Below are 20,128 nucleotides of genomic sequence, written 5' to 3'. Positions count from 1 at the left end.
GGAGGCATTCAAACTGCCCTATATTCTTGTATCTCTCAGTAGAAAGGTGCAGAGCGGGGTCACAGAGACCTTAAGTTTGGGTTTCCTTTGGTAGCAGAGGTTTGAAGTACACAATGCAACTCTCTGTTACTTTCAGGAAGATGGAATGATGGTATGCTTCTTGTAAGCTCTCACAAACGCACACCAGAAACCAGTCATGCAGTGGAACTGCACATATCTGTATAATTACACCGGGATAAGGACTCCCATAGTCCAACCAGCAGTCCTATTTTTTTTAAACACAGACATCAACACATTCTGTGCAAGAAACAAGAATTTTATTTCAGAAGTTCATCTTCCTTTAGCTAGTATGACACTTACCAGACAGCTCTAACACCTGGTGAATGTTTTAGTGAGGTTGAATTCTGCCTCCTCATATATGAAGCAGAATGAAAAGTACTGGTCATGAGACTTTCCAGTACTGGACAGTCAGGCAGTATAAAATAGTCCCAATCACCCAAGATCCTTCCAGTTCTACTTACCCAACAGGCTTATGACAGCATGGGAGAGATTTTGAAGTGCTAGAAGGCATCAACACAAAAAACTATTCGTCTTGACAAATTTCTACCCTTTTGGACATAGTTTTGTAACAATCCACAGTGTCAGTGACAAATGTCCAGCAAAATGAACAAACCTTCGTGGCAGCCATTTCTTGTGCTGTTCAGCAGCAAAGCTGTTTTGCTGTCTCTCTGAAAATGAATATCAGAGACAAAATGCAGTGTTTACCTGCAAGTTGTAGTCCTGAAGAATTTTCACTAGCGAGTCTCTCAAGTTAGGAATCTCCATGCCTTCCTTAATGCGGTGGATCAAAAGAATGGGATCCACGTGGGTTCCAATATTGTTCAATAAACCAGTAATGAAAGCTGTGAAAACCAGGAGGTAAAGAAATTAAGAAAAAAATCCAGCAAAATACCCAATTTTAAAGATGCTTTGGTGACAAGCTACAGGCTTTGGCTGATTCTATGACAGTTCTTCTCTACTAAGAGATAACACTAAGCCTTTTTTTTTTATATACAGCCTTCATATATCTCCTGCAGCTGTATTTACTCAAATACAGGGCTTTGGATGAGACAAGGAAGATACAGTCTGGCAATTCACAGAACTTCTAGGGTATGCAGAAAAGGGGTAACAGAGGATCCAGCACAAAGCCACAAGTAAATAATGCATTTCAATTCAATACAAAGGGCACTTAAGAAAACAGAGCCAGAAAATTAACTACAATATGTGACTATTCCATTTCCAGTTCCAGAATTTAATAACAAATTTTCAAGCACTTAACCTAACTCACGCATGTCTCTAAATATTGGTGAGAGTGACACAAAAGAAGTCTTTTGCTTTTTAAATTGCACCTGGCTAAACAGAACACTAGAAGGATAAACTTCAAGGCTATGCTTTTTCTTCAACCCCCAAAACTGAGGAATATCACTGGAGTTGCTCTGCATATGGGCAGCTGGAACTGAGAGAATTCTATAATGCTATGAATCTCTTCTGCTCTGCAGATGCCATGGATTGTAGCATCACTTCTAGTGATGAGCTGCATTTAAGTCTGGCTAACTTGAGAATGTCATTCTTCTAAAGGAAAAACAGATTTTGGTTGCTTCTTCCTGTTGGAATTAGTGGTCAGGAGATGAAAAGGTATATATTCTGACACTGATTCTACAAGACATTCCTTTGGAAAAGAGATCCCAAGAGAGACTTTAAAGCCTTGATTTAAAGCCCCAGAAGAGGTTGCAAACCTAATGGAGTAGATAGTTAAAATAATTCTCTATTTTCTCAGTCATATGAACTCCTCTGAACCTACCTCCCAAACAAAACTAATGTTGCTTATGAGATTCTGACAGTTTCTGATTCCATTTAAGCTTTAAACTTGAGTAGCTATTCATGTAATGGATGAAAGGCAAAATACACTCATTACTACAGATCTTACCTTTGTACCACAGAAACAAAACAAATTAGCTGTTCCACTGAGGGGCAGAAAGGTTCTTCATTTTCAAAATTTCAAAGGGAAGCAGCTGCAGTAAACACACTACACAATATCCTCATCGAGCCCGCAGACTGTGTTTTGAGGCTGTCTAAAAATAAAGCCTCATTCTGCCAAATTAAAAGCACCATTCTCCCCTTAATTTGTCATTAAGGATCTAACTATGCAGAGCTTAGTCAAATGTTAAATCCCTAAGTATTCATTCTGTAGCATGCCCACATGCTGCCTTACTGAAGTTGTTATGCACAGTAGGACAGAAACGTTGTGCTCCACAAACCAGAACACCTCCCTGGCCATCCATAAAGACTTTCTCTAACATGCACAGGGATAATTCAATCCTTTTACTGCAATAGCATCCCACAAAAAACGAAATACACATGCAAGGCTTCTGAGAAACACTCCTGCTTACGTGGTTTGTCGATAGAATATAAAATGAGGTCTTCCCAAAGTTCTCCATCATCTTGCTCTTTGGCAAATTCAATAGCTTTATCTACATCTCGCAACTCTTCCATGATCATCTTCAAGGCACTGCGGCTATTACCCATTCTGCCTAGAAGGAAGACATAAGAGATTATAAATCCTAAGTGCTTAGCAATGCTCAGTGCTTTAAGAAGCCCTTTCAATATTAATTTTCTAAGTGTGAAGTTGTCTCAAACTAATTCCACCCAGACCAGATTTAATCTAATCTGATGTAGGAATGCAAATCCCAGAGCGATCAGTAAAACCTGAACAGAACAAGGGCTGGGAGCACTTTGCTGGACTAGGACCTGGCACCTTCCTTTAGGATGTGTTGGGTCATATTAGGGGTTCTGAACTGCAGCAGCATCTAACGTAAGGGGGAGTGTGTGTATGCATATGCACGTAAACAATGACATCAAACACCCTCTTTAAGAGCCCATATGGATACTCTGAATTTGCAGTAACTATAGCACAGTTTACAGCCATGGAAAATGAGAAGAGGAGGAAGAAATAGTAGAAACACTGAAATATTCTTTAAGTAAATTTATGAGTAAATCCTACTCTGCTCTCAAGTGGTCCACAAAACATTTTCCTTACTAAAACGACGACTAATTAAAAAAACACTTTCCATTTTGTTTATGACTAATATGTAAACATACATAAAAATATCTTAGTCTTACAATGCCTCCCATTTGGAGGTATTCTTTGTCCTGCTGGGGGAGTTAATTTACAATTGATTTTATTAAAAAAGTGGAAAAAAAAAAGAGGCAATATAAGCAAATCTTCCACCTCAGCAAAAGATAATATTAAGCTTCTGAGATATATTCAGAATAGAAAAAAAAATGTTTTATTTCTCCCCTCTCTTCAAACTGACAGTATGACTCTTCACTTGGAGAAATACCACTCAAAAAATACCACCCCGCCCCAGCCTGTTCCCCATAGCCCCCAACACCTTCAAGCCCCAAGAAAAACATCAAATCAGAAACACAATAACACAATATATGGAGTTAAGACATCATATGAATACTCCAGTGCTTTATTTCATTTTCTAAATCATGTTATTTGGTCCTACTGCCTCTATACCAACTCTGTCTCTGGGAAAGCGTTAAACAATATTGTACATACATTTTCACTGTATAAACTGTGACAAGATTAAAGTGTGTTGTAATTTATTACACTGAGTGTTACTTACTCAGGAGATAGACTGTCTCTTCTACAAAGTTCCTCTGCTGGCAGATCTCAAGAGCCTTGAATTTAAAGGAAGGGACGAGGAAAAGTGAATACAGGGAACCATGTAACATTATATTTTATTGATCACAAATGCTGCAAGAGGCTTAAAGATACTTTTCCATGAAGTTGCGTTACTCCTTTTGACATCTCCCTTAATATGCACTGTCAGGTCCTCTGGCATTAATTAAAAGGAGAAACTCCATGGCATTTTTTAATTTTTCAAGAAGATTAAATAAATCTGGGGACAGGACAGGTATTTCAGTCTGGATGATGACAATCTCTACCTTTAAATCTACTGACAACTTCTTTCTTCTGCTCCCAAAAGTTTGTTAATCCAAAAGCATTAAGGTTATCTGCTGTCAAGACTTGCTTCCTGGGGGTGGACTCACCAAGTCTACTTGGTGATGGAGGTCTACTTGACATTTATTCATAACAAAAGCCTGTAGATCTCCTTAAGGTAACCAGAATGGTTTTGGGAGGCAGAGAGTGCCCTCCAAATTTGTGACCTCCAAGAAGACAATACAAAAATAATCCAACCCAAGTATGAAAGAATAAAGAGGAAGCATTTCTTATAAATTTGGTTTAGAGACCCAATATCACAAGCAGTTACTGAATCTGCTTGTAGCTGACAAACACTGAGCACAATTGTCAAGATTACCAACAAGTTTTTAGTAACAGAAAATTGTCGGGGCTGCTATGCAACAAACAATGCCAGGTCTATTTCCAATTTGCAAGCAGAAAGGAAGATCAAGATTAATGGTGTTCCTGTGAAGACAAACGTTCACCAGTAAAGACTTTCACACTTGGAAATCAAAATGATAAATGCAGAAGATGGAACTACAGCTAAAGATGTAGGTAGGAATTAACTTTTCTTTCCATTCACAAATTATTTCAGATGGGTTACTACAAAGATTAGAGATATGGACAATGAACCTCAGGGTAGGGGTAAGTGAATTACCAACCAGATACTTCAGGGGAAGTATGAATAATACCAAATAAGTTATAAACACAGCTGACAGCCTTTTTATCTCTCCACTTAAAAAGTTAAACTATAAAGTACCAGGTATTCAGTATTTCTGGATGCTGCACGTTTATTGACCGTCATGCTCCCTCTAGAGGAAAACGGGGAACATGGATACTTCTCTTTCAGTTCATTTTATAAAACATTGGCTAAACTGCACTTCAATAAAAGTGGCTTACTTTTAAAGATCAAGAATCATTTCTTCCTGCTCCTGCTAAGCTTAGAATTTCTCTAAAGCAATAATAAGCATTAATTTTTTCAAATATATATATATATTTTTTTTTTTAATATATATTTTTTTTTTTTTTTGCGCAATTTAAACACTGCACTGGAATCTGTTTAACAGGACTTGAAAATATTGGTAACTGGCAAATTTTCAGTCCCCTTTTTATTTCCTTAGAACAAAGATATGTATGTGGCAGAGTGTTACTTTACGATATGTATGGTAAGAAGTTTAATTACAGAATTAGTGTTGACAGTAAATTCAACTAAGTTTTATAAAGTATTGATATCTTTCCTCTATTCCTCAGTTTCTTACTGAAACATATCAACAATTTAACATAAGGTTAGAATGACACTTTGGTGATTATTGCACCACACCTGCAAAAGGTTCTCTGACATATTCCTGTTCACAGCCCATAACTTCAGCAAAGCTGTGCCAGCAACATGCTTGTACCATTTACACACAGCTCTCTTCTGTACCACCCATCACTGAAGATAGGTGGCTGGATCTGCAATAACCAAAACTATTTTGCACCAAAAGAAAAAGTGCAGGTAAAGTTTATAAATAAACCAAGAAAGAATCAGAAAGTTAAAAACAAATAAACCAACACTGTAGACAAAAGTCTCTGTCAGGAAACCTCCCAGGCTCACTGCCTGAAAAGATCACTGAGAGATCACAACCTAGTGTTGTGTGACAGTTTCAACAAAAATCAAGCCTGCAACCTTATTTTCCAGTGTTTCTTGGTGCTGCACAGTAAAGCTGACAAAAGCAGGCCAAAACAGAGAGGTTCCAGGAACAGCACTGGTTCTCTTTAGAATGTCAACCATGTAAAATGCAATATTCAATACTACATTTAAAAGTATTCTGCTGGTGTCATCATTACAGCCGCATCCAGCTCTGCTCAGCCTTTAACAGCAACAAATACAAATAAGAAAATACTGACCCAACTAAAGAAGAAAACTTACATTTCCATTGAATTCATTTTAATTCAAGCTGGGGGGTGAAAAAAACCCCAAGATTGACCTTTATTTATGTTTTTTTTTTTTTTTAATTTGATAAGAAAGAGCAAGGAGAGAAAATGTAAAGAAGTTAAAGAAGTTTGAAACATAGTACTCTGTAACACCTCAAAACTCTACTAGCAGAAGTACAAAGACAAACTACTTGTAGTTTTGCTAGTTCAGTGACTATTATATTGTGTGTATTATTTCAAAGCAACTTAGGACCTTAGAATACAAAGCTAGAAAAAAATCCAGTTGCAGCTACTCATTTTTCAAGATCTCTAACACTGGTTAGTCCTAGATTTGGCAAAATGATTGTAGATTTCTTGGAACCATAACTGGCTCTCCAGTCAGGCCAGGCAGTGATGTGTAGATACGCTGTAGGTATGCATCAAGTGTGAATTCAGAACCTCTGCATTAAAAATCCTCAGTGATTCCTGTGAGCTAAGAGAGGAAGGTCTCAGCTGTCAGCCAGCTCTGCAAACCACAGACTTCTGCAGGTGATGGTCACAAACTCAAAGGATCCCTCCTTTTAGCAGTAGAGGGCAGTACCAGACACAGTCACAAATTCAAACGCTACAGGCATGACAATCGAGGAGGACCTGCGTTTGGATTTTGGGGGCCTTACCTTTTCTAGGGGACAGTGCGTGCTGTCTCTGAGGAATGGCAGTAAATTTGGACGGTCGTATTCTGCATAAAGGCTGATCTGTTTCTCATGATATCGTTGGCCTTTATGGTGGTCTCTCTTGAAAAGCTTGTGCAAATACTAGGAATCAAAAGAGATAATCAGAACTCAAAACCACTCAGGCGGTATTATTTATTCTCTGCTAATAAAAAACTCCCCTTCATTTCCTCTGCAATGTGCTAACACATACTAAAAGGCACAGAGATTATCTCCTGATGCAAAAGACTGATTTTATATTTTTCTCAAGTACCCTCATCACAGCAATCTCCAAAACCAGCTCTAGAAAACAGGTTTTCAGCAACAGTTAAGAAACTGTCCTTTAACCTTCAGTGAAACTACTGGATTTGGATCTTAGAGAAAACTTTGGACAAGTATGTTGAAGGAAGCATTTTGGTTATCTAGATGTGCTTGACCATTACAGATTAACTATAGATTAAATTTTTACCACATGAAATGTGTTGGCCAAAGTATGTCAAGCTACAGACACTGAAACAATGCTCCTTCTCCCTAGATAAGCACAGAAAAACCTTGAGAATAATCTGGAGAGTTATTCTTACTCAAAGGGAAGAAGTCTTCACATTATGAAACTGATGCATCCCTTCCATAAACTGACAGTCACTCAGTCAGTTGTCTTTGCAAAGCTCTCGGGCTGCAGGCTGCACACTTCATAGAGCTGCTTCCTATAATCAGATCTCTAACACATAAACCTGTTCTCTACCAGATCAGTGCCCTGAGCCCCACCTGTACACAGCAGCAAATTAAACCTCCCTCCCTCATACGGCCCAAGCCCACGGTTATATATTAGGTATTCCACTGACAGCACATTCAAACGGAGGAAGTGCTTTTGGAATAGCAATGTGGAGCCCCAGCCTTACGGTGATATTGTAATTCTACATGAACAAGAACAATCCTGCAGCGTATGGAAGTTACAGCCCTAGAAAGACAAGCAGCTCACTGTCTCTGTGGATCAGCAAAACTTGCTTCAGAGCTGCACCCACCATCCAACCCCATTTTTGTGTAGAGGAGGGATACAAGCAAGAACTGACCAGAGAAGACAAGTGTCTGTACTGCCATAAGGAGTACCTCATAGTATGTTAACAAGTAAGCACTATGTTATCAACTGCTCACAGGTACATATTTTAAAGTTATTTTCCTGTTGTAAAAATGCTATGGCCATGTTAAAAAATGGACTAGCAAAAGCAGCCGCTTTGGCTCTGATGATTTATGACATTTCAGTGTCCCGTGCACTTTGACAGGATAACCACATCTGTAAAAGATATCCCCAAAGAGTTTATTCAGCTCAACTTGAAACCAACAGAATATAGAAATATTTACCACGTGCTGTAGCTCAGGTCTGTTTTCTAATTCTTCAACAACTCTGTCAATCTGAAAAAAAAACCAAAACCCAAATCAAATTAGCAAACCTGTGACGATAATCACATTTACAGGACTGAAAGAAGGACAGGTAACACAAGCAAGCATCTGACTGCTATGCCATGAACTTGTTATACTCACAGAAATTTTATCTTCGTTATCCAAAAGCATGTCCACTGCTTTCTAAAGTGAAGAAAGAGAAACCGGCTCAGAAACAGGTACACACATTTTCTCACACTCTATATAGTGTCACACTTATTCACTGATGGGTATCGGATGGATATTGCAGAGCTGTTCTTTTCAGCAACAGTAATTCAGAGAGCAGTTTGCATAAGATCAGTATTCCCCAACAGCACAGCATGCCAGGAGAACACATCATGAATGCTTCCAGAACACTTCTCCTAAGTTTCCACCCTAATAGCCATCGATACCACGCACTTCTGCGGGTGAAGTACGCCCATCGAATCACAGGTCACAGAAGGCCACTGCCAAATGATGTACAAATATTATTTGTCCCGTTGCAAAAAGGGAACTGCAGGGTGATGGCTGTATAGGAAACACACAACCCAACTTGCCTTACAACTGGATTCCTCCAAACTATCTGCACACCGATACTGTAACACAAGCAGACAAGACCATAAAAGCAGAGTGGTCACCAGGGTTCCAGTTCTGCTTCTTCTTACAAGAGCAAACTTTGCTTCACATCCGAAAAATAATAATAATTAAAAAAAAAAACCCTCAAATTCTTGATACAATTTAGTCTAATAAAAAAAGAATTCTACTTTTTTTTTTTTTTTCATGTGGTTCAGAATGGTCATACCAAAGATGATAACTTTGCACAGATGGCTCCAGAGTTTAGCTCCAGTGCATAGACAACCACTGCACTGAAAGAGCAGATCTACTTGGTTTCCCCCCAGGGATCATAGGGATTCTTTCCCCAAAGATCATACCAAAACTCATTTGCTGAGGTTTCAGCCAGTTGGGAAGAAAGAAGAATAAATTCAGCACAAAACACACACTTCTTGATTTTTGGAATTTAGGTTAATAACCTTGTGAACTTTCAGAAGCAAGTTAATGGACTGCAGAGAAAAAAAAAAGTGGCAGGTACATTTAACATACATCTCACAATAAATTCACTGCTTCCTTTCTTTTGCTTATTAATAGCATTATTTGATTAGAAACGCAGAAAGAATATCATGGTGAAAGTCTACTTGAGAATCACAACAATGATCTTGGATCTGGCACTCGTCTCACTGAGTGATACTCAAATGGAAACACGAAGAAAATAGTTCATCCTTGGGTCAGTTATTTTGCCACCTATGCAAATATCTTTTCCTTATCTTGGAAAGTGTCCAGACACAGCAAACACACTCTCTGCCTCAACACTATCTTTAGCTCATTTATTTTTAATGTTAAAATATCTCTAGTGGAAAATGAATATAAAATCATTAAGATCATCATACCTCTGAATCAAAATCCATGAGCAGAACAATTTTGTCTCTGATAGAACTGAAAAGATTGTGCTTGTGGATCAACTGGAAGACATCTTTGTGCCTCAGCGTTAGGTAAATCTCTAGGGCTCGGCCGTAGCGCTGGTCATAAGTATACCTGATAAAAAACAAAGTTATAATACATGTGATCTGACATAGCTAAGTGTAGGAAAATCACCTATGAAGGAAAATATAAATGTACTCTAGGATGTGAAGCTTGCTAGGATGCTACTTGATTTGATGAGCATATGACTAGGTAATTCACTTTTGTTGAGAGAAAGTAACACTGGGAAACATTAATTTCAGTTCTGTTGATACCAGTCACCACATTTGTGTTCTGACCTGTGGTCTTCTGCATTTTCATTTTCCCATTTTCAAACCATAGGGAAGCCACACAAAACATCAGGCTTTTCTATTTTTGGAAACTAATTGGAACTCATTTCAGAGCTAAAAACCATTGTTCTCTTGGTACTTTGGGACAGACTGTAACACGGCAATAGCAGTAGCTCTGATTTCTGCTAAGAAGCAGTAAGAAAAGAACTTAACATGGGATTCAGGCTGAGAAAACCAAAGAGCTTTATCCCTGCTCAAAGTAGCCTAGAACCAGATCAGTTCTGGCATGTTTTCCAGCCACACAGTAAATCTAAATACACTACTTTTTAAATAGAGGGGGAAAAAAAATGCCATTTGATTTTCCTGTGGGTAATTCTGGAACACACACTTCACAGGAGGTTTCCTGTGATAGCACAAAGAGGAATGCTAGCTATTTGTTTTGGAAAGAGGAGTAGCAAATCCCATCTTCTACTAAACTCTTTGCTTTCATACTCAGCGCACACTTTTAAAGGGAAAGAACTGCTAAGCTGTGCAGTCAGCAGAGTGGACAGTAAAGCCAATACTTTGTAGGCTGCAGTAAAGCAGATATTTCTGTTAAGAGAGTTAGATAAATATTTATAAACGATATTATATTATACTATTTCAAACTTACTTTTTATAATAGGAGATTAAAATAGTACTCACAATTCTGCAAGCGTTCGTAGCAAAGTCCTGTTCTGCGGATCTTTCTTCAGGTGATCCACTACAGCCTGAACTATGATCGTGTTGTTGTAGAGATCTCCAGGCCACTCTTTTATCAGGGTTGCAAACCCCTAAAAGTATAAGAGATTGTAACAGAAAGGGAAAGAACTGCCTAAGGAACATTTCAAAACATAAAAGCTGTGGCTAAGCCTCTGAGATGGTACCTGCTGTGCTTCACCTTGAAGCCACTTCTACATGCCCGCAGACGTGCACAGTGCAGAACACAGATTTTTTCCTTCTTAGGGCAATGTTATTAAGATTCATGAAGCTGGGTCTCTTTCAGGTGCTGTATGCTTCGTGCAGCACCTCAACCACTTGTGCTACATTCAACAAGCTACAAATAATAGTATTTATACTAAGTAACCAATCTCACAGTATTTGCATGCTCTGAAGAACATTCTACTTATTCTCTCAAAAACTAACCAAAATTAGTCTTTTTAATCTTTTAATGATCACTGAATTGTCCATTGATAATCTATTTGAATACAATAGAGAATTTGCTACCAGAGCTCTATACTGCTGAGGGTGTTTTGGTGGCAATAGCTACTATGTGTGGACACATCAGGCTGCAGTACCTCGTAGTCACTCTCCAAAAACTCATGCAGGACCATTTCATAGATCAGAGGTTTCAAAACTGGATCTCGTCTGGGCAAGTAACGACTAATTGCCTATAGGAACAAAGAGAACAGAGTGTTAGAAGGGGAATGACATGTAACATCCTCGTAGATTGAGGATAGAAAAAAGAATTGTTGTGTAACAAACAAAAAAACCCAAAAGCTACACACAAAATATGGCTCTTGGTAAACACTGGAAGTGCTTTATATCCATATCTATAAGCAGTTCCTGAAGTTATTTGCTTTAGGATTGTACACATTGGAATTGTATTATTTCCCTGAAACAATTTTCATAAGGAAGATAGTGGTAAGATACTCATTAGAACGGGAGCATCAGCCATGGCACTTAGACATGTCTGAATATTTACTGCTAGTCACTTAGAAAATAAAACCCACAAAAGACCCCTCGGAAGAAGAAAGTTTTGAAAATCCATTTTCTCCAGCCTTGGACTCTGTCTTGTAAAAAGGCACAAGCAATGTTATTAAGATTCATTCATTAGCTGAAAAATGTGTACTTTTGACTTATGACTTACTGTGAGTTCACTACATCTTATCAAGAGTTCTGTTTTACCAGCTATTTTTACATACCCAAATGAAAATTAATTTGAGAATACATCTCTCCAAGGAGAAAGGTGAAGGCGTGTGATCTGTTGCTCTATAGCAGGTGTTAAGGAACTGCATTCTGGCAGGCAGGAGACAAGAACCTGCCAGCATGAATCACCTCATACCTGGAATTTCAGCTTATTAGCACTATTATTCCATGCAACTAGAGGCCAAGGTTATTACTGCCTGCCAAAATAATCCCTACTGCTACCAGCTGCGTTGGGACTTTGGGGTTTGTAGTTGAAGGTCCTACGCTGATGAAATTCCTCCAAACACTCAGAGATGTTGGCTGTTACCCACTAACGGCACATGGTGCAGTAGCATTTTATTACTAAAGTTGCTTGAACAAAGCAGGAGAAGGAACATCTCACTACATCACTATTTTTTGCGGTTTTACAGACAGCAATGACTATTCACAATAAATTCTTCTAGCTTTTAAATCAAAACAACTGCCCAAGTTACATATTTCATTGAAGTCTTCCATCTGTAGGTGAAAAAGGAGGTAAAAATAAAAGATCAATTAAAAAAAGCACTGTTAATGACTTTGCAAAAATTAAAAGTTCATTGCTCACAGGAGATCTCTTCTCTCCCTGCACTGTTTGAGCTTGGCTAGTTTTTGAAACACAGTGCACTGCCAACATCAGCTCCCACCGTCTGTCACAGAATTTAACAGCTAACTCAGGGCTGCCCTGGGGAATCATATTCCTGACGCCCTCATAAAAAAGGCCTCTTCCAACCATAAAGAAAGCAAGCTGGACATCAGCTGGAGACCTGGAAGGCAGAGAACATTCTCCAACAGCTGTTTTCAAACCCACTTTTGACTTTTCTGCCACCTGCTAAATGAAGAGCCTTGTCTGACGGGCTTTGCTGCAGCTCTTGGCTTTTCAGCCACACAGGGAGCTGTGGAGTGGGGCAGCTGCCTCGTCACACTGGGGCCAGGCTGCCTTGGGCAGGGAACCTCTCCTGCCCCAAGTCCCACTGCTTTGAAGGAAAAGCACAACCACCTCCTGCAGTCTGGCCCCTGTGCTCAGCAAAGACTGAGAAGCATCCAGGTTATTTTTAAGCTTGGGCAGAAACATGAATTAAGACTCATGCTGGAGGTCACAAAATCTTCCTTTATTTTTTTTTAAGCAGTAGTTAAGGAAGGAGGTTCAGACAGAAAAACTCCAGAATCAGAACGTCTTTGTATCAGTTTCTGAACCACGTGGTGAAAGTGACTTTAAATAAAAAAGGATACTGTACACAGAAAAATTTTATTTGTTTTTTCTTAAGATCTGCTTTCAGATTTTGGTCAACAGGTCTAAGGACGGGGTGTACACAAGAAAGCCCATATAAAAGTTGACATGAGACAGCCTAAAACATCTCACCAATAAGCCCAAACCTCAATATAAGTATCTCAGAGGATACTCATGAGATGAAAGAGGCTGTCTGCATAATGCTGCTCTAAACTATGCCTACCACAGTCAGGCAAAGTCTTTCACGTGTCCTCTAGCCAATGTTTTGGCCATTAAACCATTTCTGATGTTAGCTGATCATCCTGCACCCCTGCTGAAAGTCACTGCTGTCACAGCAGAGTCCACAGAACGGAGCAAATCCCTCATGCCACAACCGTCAGCACTTGCAGAGTGTGGCACCTTCCTTCAAACCCACCTTCCTCAGCTGTTTGAGCCGAGACATTGGGTTTTACACTGAAGTGACTCAAGCACAAGCACGTAACTCCATCAAACCAGTGTGGAAGAGGAGAGGAGCAGATCATTGCAAGGCTCTAAAATCTTGAAACTGCCATAACAAGGTTTGCTAGAGGACATTCACTAAAGACATGAGAGATGTCAAGATACCAAAACGCAGCCTCTGGTAGCCAAGCAGGACCTTTAGTACAGAACACTCCAAGCCCCACTAAACCCACAACAAACAAACAAGACACTCACTCCACAGGCTTTGACACTGGGGTATTACTAATTAGTAATTAGGAAAGGAAGGAAAGTTTAAACCTTTAGTTTCACTGCCACCTTAGTTTTTGGCAAATCACGTTATGTTGGAAAAATCAGATTTCAGGCAACTGCTTCTACACAGTGCAAATTCTTTCAGAAAATTCCCTTTTGAAAGACATTTTTGTCTCCAAATCTCAGAGCCTCCTCATCAGGGCTTAAAGTCGTTATAGCCCAGTTACACTCTCACGTTTAATACCCACTGGTTGGGTAAATAGGTAAAAATTTCAAACAGCATGAAAGTGACTGCAAGCACCTGAAGAACAGTTTCATTTAGATTTGGCTTAACTTAGTTCATCCTTTATGATATTCAGGTATCTTTAGGAACTTGGCACAAGTTCTACACTATTGAAATAGTAAAATAAGAAAGGCATCTTCTAGGACTGCAGCTTGAATAAGGTAAACAGGCAGTATCTTAATGTTTTCTAAGTCTGCTTTGAAAGGGCTGAAAACAAGCAACTGTTTAGAAAGGCAGTAATTTAGCAGAGATGTTTTTGCAGCAAACCCACAAATATTTTTATATTTTACAGTCTGCTGGATGACATAAGTGGAGAGAAGAAAAACATCCATTCCAGACACTTACATCTAAAAAACAAAATAAACCCCAAAGGACTAAGAAGCACTGTATCAAAATTTCACCTGTACTTGCACTCAAGGGTCCTTTATTGTATTGAAATAAAGAGACAGAAACATGAGTTTTCATCTTTAAAGGTGACAAAGAGTGCACTGAGACATTAAGAACTCATAGAAAAGGCAAGGCTCTTCTCACACTGGTATGGCTCTAAAACAAAAGCCAGACATTTCTGAACACCATAATACTGAAACACTTTGGCTCTTTGAACAGAATTAAACAGCTTAAAACCAGCAAGGGACTGCATGCTGTGAGATGTTAATAATACAGCTTTTTTGGCTCATTGAGCTTCAATAGGAAGACATAAAATTCAGAAATAAACGTACACGTGTTACCAAAGGGAGTGTGCATTAATGGTTTCTACTGGTTTGGCAGAGACAGTGCTATAGCCTTATGTCCTGGGCAATTTAATAACTGAGAATCTCCCATTAAACATGGACTATTACGGTAGGTGGCTTGAGACCGGGGAAAACATAGGACAGGGCAACTATTCTTTGACACTTAAACCTGTGGCTCTGTTACAAGGGACTTGGATTTTCAGGAGAGGCTGGCACCCACAGAGGCTATTTTCCTTAAGAAAGGAAAGAAAATAAATCCTTGGGTAGGATTTTTCAGGACATACTGGAAGGGAGTGAAAAGTAAATGGGAAAAGATGTATTTAACTGTGAGCATCTTTGAAAGTAAAGGTTTCAAAGGGGGAGGGTTTTTTACTTGTGGGCTGTCAACAAGGTAAAAACAGGTCACTGAGTACCTGGATGTGTTATGCCTCCAATCCTGTTCTGAGGCTTGTTAATATATACACATCAATGGGAATGACAACTGTACAATTAGAGACCTGGCACAGGAATTTCGAGGGCAGCGTTACATCCTGTTATCACACTAGTGCCATGAAGTGTGATCCTTTCCTGCATGTTTTGCCCAGGTATGTAAATACAGCATGGCAATTACTTGAGTTCAGAGATACAGATTAACTTACCTTAAGCTGACCTATTTCTTTAAACTTGTAAACTTCAAATTCCCAGAGTTCTGTGTTTTTGCCAAGAATTTTCTGGCATTTTCTGGAAGGAAGATGAAAGGGAAGAAAACAAACGTAGGTACACAGAATAATACAGATGTGACAGCATTACTGCAAGGAGTCCTGTCTCCTTTCTTCTCTCTATCAAGATGCTTTCAAAGGTCACTTATTTTGGTGACCATTGCTTCAAGCAGAGTATGCCAGGTACTCCTCCTTTCAGGCCTTACAATTTCTTTGCATCCAAGAGGACTTGACTGCTTACTATGCATTCACCTTATTGATTAGGGTCATATTAGCTTTATGAGTGAAATTTTTACATCTCAGCTAAGTAAAACTGAGCATTTAAAAAGATATGCTTAGACATACATGAAACCACAAACCTTGGGTAACTGCTGATCTTTAAATACCCAAATTTGACAAGTTTGTTTACACTCCCCTAACCACAATTTATTTTCTGATGGTCTTGCATATAATGACACACTAATAAACTTCTCAACATTCAAATAAAACCTCAACTTTGAAAATCTAGCATGACTAAAAAAATCAAGGTTAACTTTCAAACACATATATGTCTCAATTCTAATTAAACTTCAGAAAGATGACAGTAACTTTTGAGTCACTACAGTAAAGAAAATATAGGGCGCAGTAACATATCTGGATGGTTTGAATCTTCAGAAACTCCAGAACACACAGAAAAAAAATCAGCATTACAAAATACTTCAGAATTAATAATTTCCTTTTGCTTTTTCATCACACAGATACACTTTAGCCAGCAATGAAAATCTTTAATACGTTACCGAGCAGCCAGGTCATACTCTCCTTTCTCCACGAGGTGATTTATGTAGGCCAAGCCAATGTCCTAAAGGGAATAAAAAGAAGAAGGAATTAGTTATAAAAGTTTGGAAGTCAAACCACCATAACTGTAATTCCAGCTGTATGCAGCATTGTCAGGTCAAGCACCAGGCTCTAAGTGGAGCTCTCCTTTAGACATAGGGCCCACCTCTACATATTAAGGACTGCTCAAACCACACAGCTGATCAGTCAGAGGCCACATTAGTTATCTCAAAAATAAAACCACAAGCCATTGTAAGAGACACCTTCTCTGTCAACACAAAGTTTGCAGGTACAAAAAAAAAAACCGTTGATTGAGAATATAAATCCTAGTGCTGCGCCATAAGGGAAAGTTACCAAGAATTTAGCAAGAGAATTCCCTATTATTAGGCACTAAATTCCCCTCTCAAGCGTTTATCCCACAGGTCAGCTATAAAATTATTTTGGTAGGCATTTAATGTATTAAAATTTTGGTGAAACAGTCATGCTTTCTGCTGTAATCCCAATGCTGATGTCAAGGTCAACACAGCCCAGTGTACCCACTGCATAACTTAAGAAACACATCACTAAAAGCACATTGTTTCCAGCAAAAATGAGAGTTGTTTAAAAAAAAAAAGTCCTTGCTTCTTACAAAAAACCCCCCACATTTAGGTCTTCTGAGGTACAACATAAAACTTTTGATCAAAATCAAGGACAGTACTGAATAGGGCAGAACACAAACTGAGGTATTGAACAACTTCAATTGTTAATCTGTTACAAACTTAAAAAAATAAATGCACATAGACCAGATTTTAGGATTTCATTCCACTGTAGCAACCACCTTTCTATTTTCAACATCACCAATCTCAAGAATGAAGATTTGGGGCAGCCTCTTTCTCCTGTGGGCCAGCTCCCCATTGAGTAGAGAAGACAGTATAAGAAAGGAGCTGTACATCTGTGGTTGTTTAGGACCTTTGCATTCTGCTCAAGAGGTGCAGAAGGGGAGTGATCATCACTGCAACTTAAAATATCCCCAAGACTTGTCAGGTGGTGTGAGTGTGGTGTCATTGGCCTGATTGCCACTAGGCAGTGAGAGCTTTTAAATCCCTGTACCATTAATCCTTCACGTAGAGCTTGATGTCAACATTTTTTCCCTCAACACATTCCATGGCTTTTTCATTAGAGACCAAACACTCAACAGCTCTGCTTGTACATACCCCCACTGAATTTCATCTTAGCAGAGCAATCAAGAGAAAAGCTTTTTTCTTTTTCTTTTCCTTTTTTTTTTGTCCTAATGTATTGCCAGGACCTCCACTAAGAATTCTTTACAACTTTTGCAAGGGTCACAAAGAAGCTAAATCATGCACATTTTGTGATATGTGATGCCATGCCATCAGCTCTTGATTCAACTTCTGGACTACACAAGAAAAGACTTTTTAAGACATACTGATATACAGTATGCATATTATAGCAGTAATCTGGCTAAAAATGAAACACATCTTCTAACATTTTCTACTTAAATACAAACTTCCATTTAAAGAAGCAACAGTATCAATGAAATGTCAATATGTTCACACTGAGGTCAATTTAAACAAAAAAAGGAGCCAAAATTAGCAATGCTTTTGTGGCTATTACATTATCCCTCCCCTTCTGTCTTAAGGATTGATCCCCTTCGCTGCTCTGTGAAGGGACTATAAACATGGGAAGTAACTACACAGAAGAAAAAGAGCTTAACTAAGTAAAAAAAAAAATGAGAATTGCAAAGCAATGTGAGAGCACTAGATGTGAAACTGCAACTGAATTTCAGGAGCAGTTAAAAGGTCTTCCAATTGCACCTTTTAAACTCCTGCCAAAATCCTGTCATATGTACAAAGTAGAAGTTGAAATGTGTCACCCCCTCCCCATCTCCAATACTGTAATGCTGTGTGTTACTTGAAAGAACAGCAAGTTTAATACCAAAGTAAAAGCAAACAAAAACCCCATCAGAAGTGCAATTCTCTTCTTATTTTAGTGTCAATAGCACTTTCATAAAATCCAGATCCTTTTGTGTTTCACGCGCTAACGTTCCTGTTCCGCAGCCGAAACCAGGAAATCGAATGCTAGTTGGAGTATGCCTAACAGCTATTGTCTGGCACAAAACACAACAGGGAATGTATTTATAGCATCACACAGCGTCCTAAAAGAAATCAGATAGTCTGCTTTGAAAAGAAGTTTTGAGACTTACCAAAATCTTGTGCTTTTTTATGGTTTTCTGACTTATCTCAGCTGCCATCAAAGCTTCCTATATTAAAAAAGTAGAAAACAGAGATACTAGCCAAACACACAAACTTTCAATAGAGAAAGCTCTAGAACTGCATAAATCAACTATTTTTCAGGGGAGGGTGTTTGAGGCACTAGAATTTTTAATGCCATGGTTGGATGAACAGCTTTGAATTCCTACTCAAACAAAAGCAGTCAACCAAAGAGAAAACTACTTTTGTTTCCATCTGGGTTCACTCCACATTACTATATTAGGATCAAATTGCAAGATTACAACGGAACAGACAATGCAATCACATTGGATCATTTTCAAATGAGAACCCTTCCCTACCAAAACCTGTGGAAAAAAGAGCAGAAAAGGGGGTGGGGGGAGGCTACCTTTCAATTCCCCAGCCCAAAAGTCTTCTCCAGTCACACTGATTTATATTTAAGTGTTATTTGCTCTTCTTCTTTCAAATGTACAGAAAGCAAGCTGGCACTTTTACAAACAAACTGAGACCTTTAACATACATTATAACACACAAGCTATCTACTGCCTTGAATGGCTTTCTCAAAGGCACAGCCACAGCTGTCACTTGCAAATTACTGGAGTCTTCAGGGACCAAATTCTGCGATTTACATAAACTGCAAAACTGCACTCATCATCTGAGTCTGTGATTCAGATGCAAAAGCATCCATAAGGATTTAAACAAATCTGCATGAGGAATATCATGATTGCATTAACGACAGGAATATGCACTGAATGGCTTTCTCATGGTTTTTTGGTTTTTGTTTTTTTTTCCTTCTTATAACAGGCATCCAACAAATAACACGTAAATAAACATTTGCAAGTTACTTTATGCATCATAACAAGGATTCAAAATAATTGACTCCAAGACATTGGAATCCAGAACACTGGGTGCATGTTAACATTGTCTGTAAGAATTTATTATTATTGGTTTAGGTGTTTAGATACACATGTTTAAACACACCAATATTTAGGCAATCAAAAACTAAGCTGCTTTTTTCCAAGGGAGAAATGAATAACCTTGTTTTTTTAATATTTGCTCTGCTTTTTTTGTAACACTACTTTCAGCACCAATTCCTATGGCTCAAGCCTGTATTATTTTACTTTTAAAGGCTTCACCACCAAAGGTAAGTAAAGCAGAGCAATGCACAGCACCCAAACACAACCTTTTCATTCTGGAAAGCGATGGAACAGGATATGGAGGCGATACGGAATAGGAAAAATCTAATGTCCACCACCAAGTCCACTTTCCTTCTGTCTTGAATTGGGATAGATCTAGAAAAATATCCACATAGCTCATTAGTTAACTATTCTGCTGGTTTAAAGCCAAAAAACCAGCTTTAATAATTTTCAGTGACAGCTAATATATTTCATATCTGATGCTGAGAGCAGTATTCACAGTATCTAATTCAGCTACCTCACTTGGGTGCAATCCAGATGAGTTGTTTCAGTGGGATGACTAACTCTGCAGAGAGATGTATAAGTCAACTCCTCCTACCCTTTATAAGCATTTAGTCAATGAGTGTAGGAAGAGAAACTATCCAATCCAAATGACCTAAGAAAGTTCATCATCCCACCCCAACTTCCAAACCAGGGAAGCCTGAAGGAAAGAACGTTGTAAAAATTA

At 38.6% G+C, this 20,128-nt stretch overlaps 1 protein-coding gene across 4 annotated transcripts in view; it reads right to left on the bottom strand.

Annotated features, from left to right (window-relative positions):
- Window positions 1-20,128, bottom strand: part of VPS41 (VPS41 subunit of HOPS complex) — a 97,485-nt gene that overhangs the window by 9,047 nt on the left and 68,310 nt on the right. For all 4 annotated transcript variants that reach the window (XM_010163532.1, XM_029083914.1, XM_029083913.1 and 1 more), the window contains 12 exons: window positions 18,460-18,516; window positions 16,223-16,284; window positions 15,387-15,468; window positions 11,150-11,242; window positions 10,518-10,645; window positions 9,474-9,618; window positions 8,152-8,193; window positions 7,972-8,022; window positions 6,580-6,717; window positions 3,672-3,726; window positions 2,430-2,570; window positions 766-902 (listed from right to left, as the gene is read on the bottom strand). In XM_010163532.1, the coding sequence (XP_010161834.1) occupies window positions 766-902; window positions 2,430-2,570; window positions 3,672-3,726; window positions 6,580-6,717; window positions 7,972-8,022; window positions 8,152-8,193; window positions 9,474-9,618; window positions 10,518-10,645; window positions 11,150-11,242; window positions 15,387-15,468; window positions 16,223-16,284; window positions 18,460-18,516 (1,131 nt within the window). The remainder of the gene's footprint in view (window positions 1-765; window positions 903-2,429; window positions 2,571-3,671; window positions 3,727-6,579; window positions 6,718-7,971; window positions 8,023-8,151; window positions 8,194-9,473; window positions 9,619-10,517; window positions 10,646-11,149; window positions 11,243-15,386; window positions 15,469-16,222; window positions 16,285-18,459; window positions 18,517-20,128) is intronic.

This window comes from Antrostomus carolinensis, unplaced genomic scaffold, assembly GCF_000700745.2.
Source record: "Antrostomus carolinensis isolate BGI_N321 unplaced genomic scaffold, ASM70074v2 scaffold8992, whole genome shotgun sequence".
Classification (NCBI taxonomy): Eukaryota; Metazoa; Chordata; class Aves; order Caprimulgiformes; family Caprimulgidae; genus Antrostomus; species Antrostomus carolinensis.
Note: the sequence above shows the minus strand (reverse complement) of the source record. Positions and strands in the feature narration are given on the sequence as shown.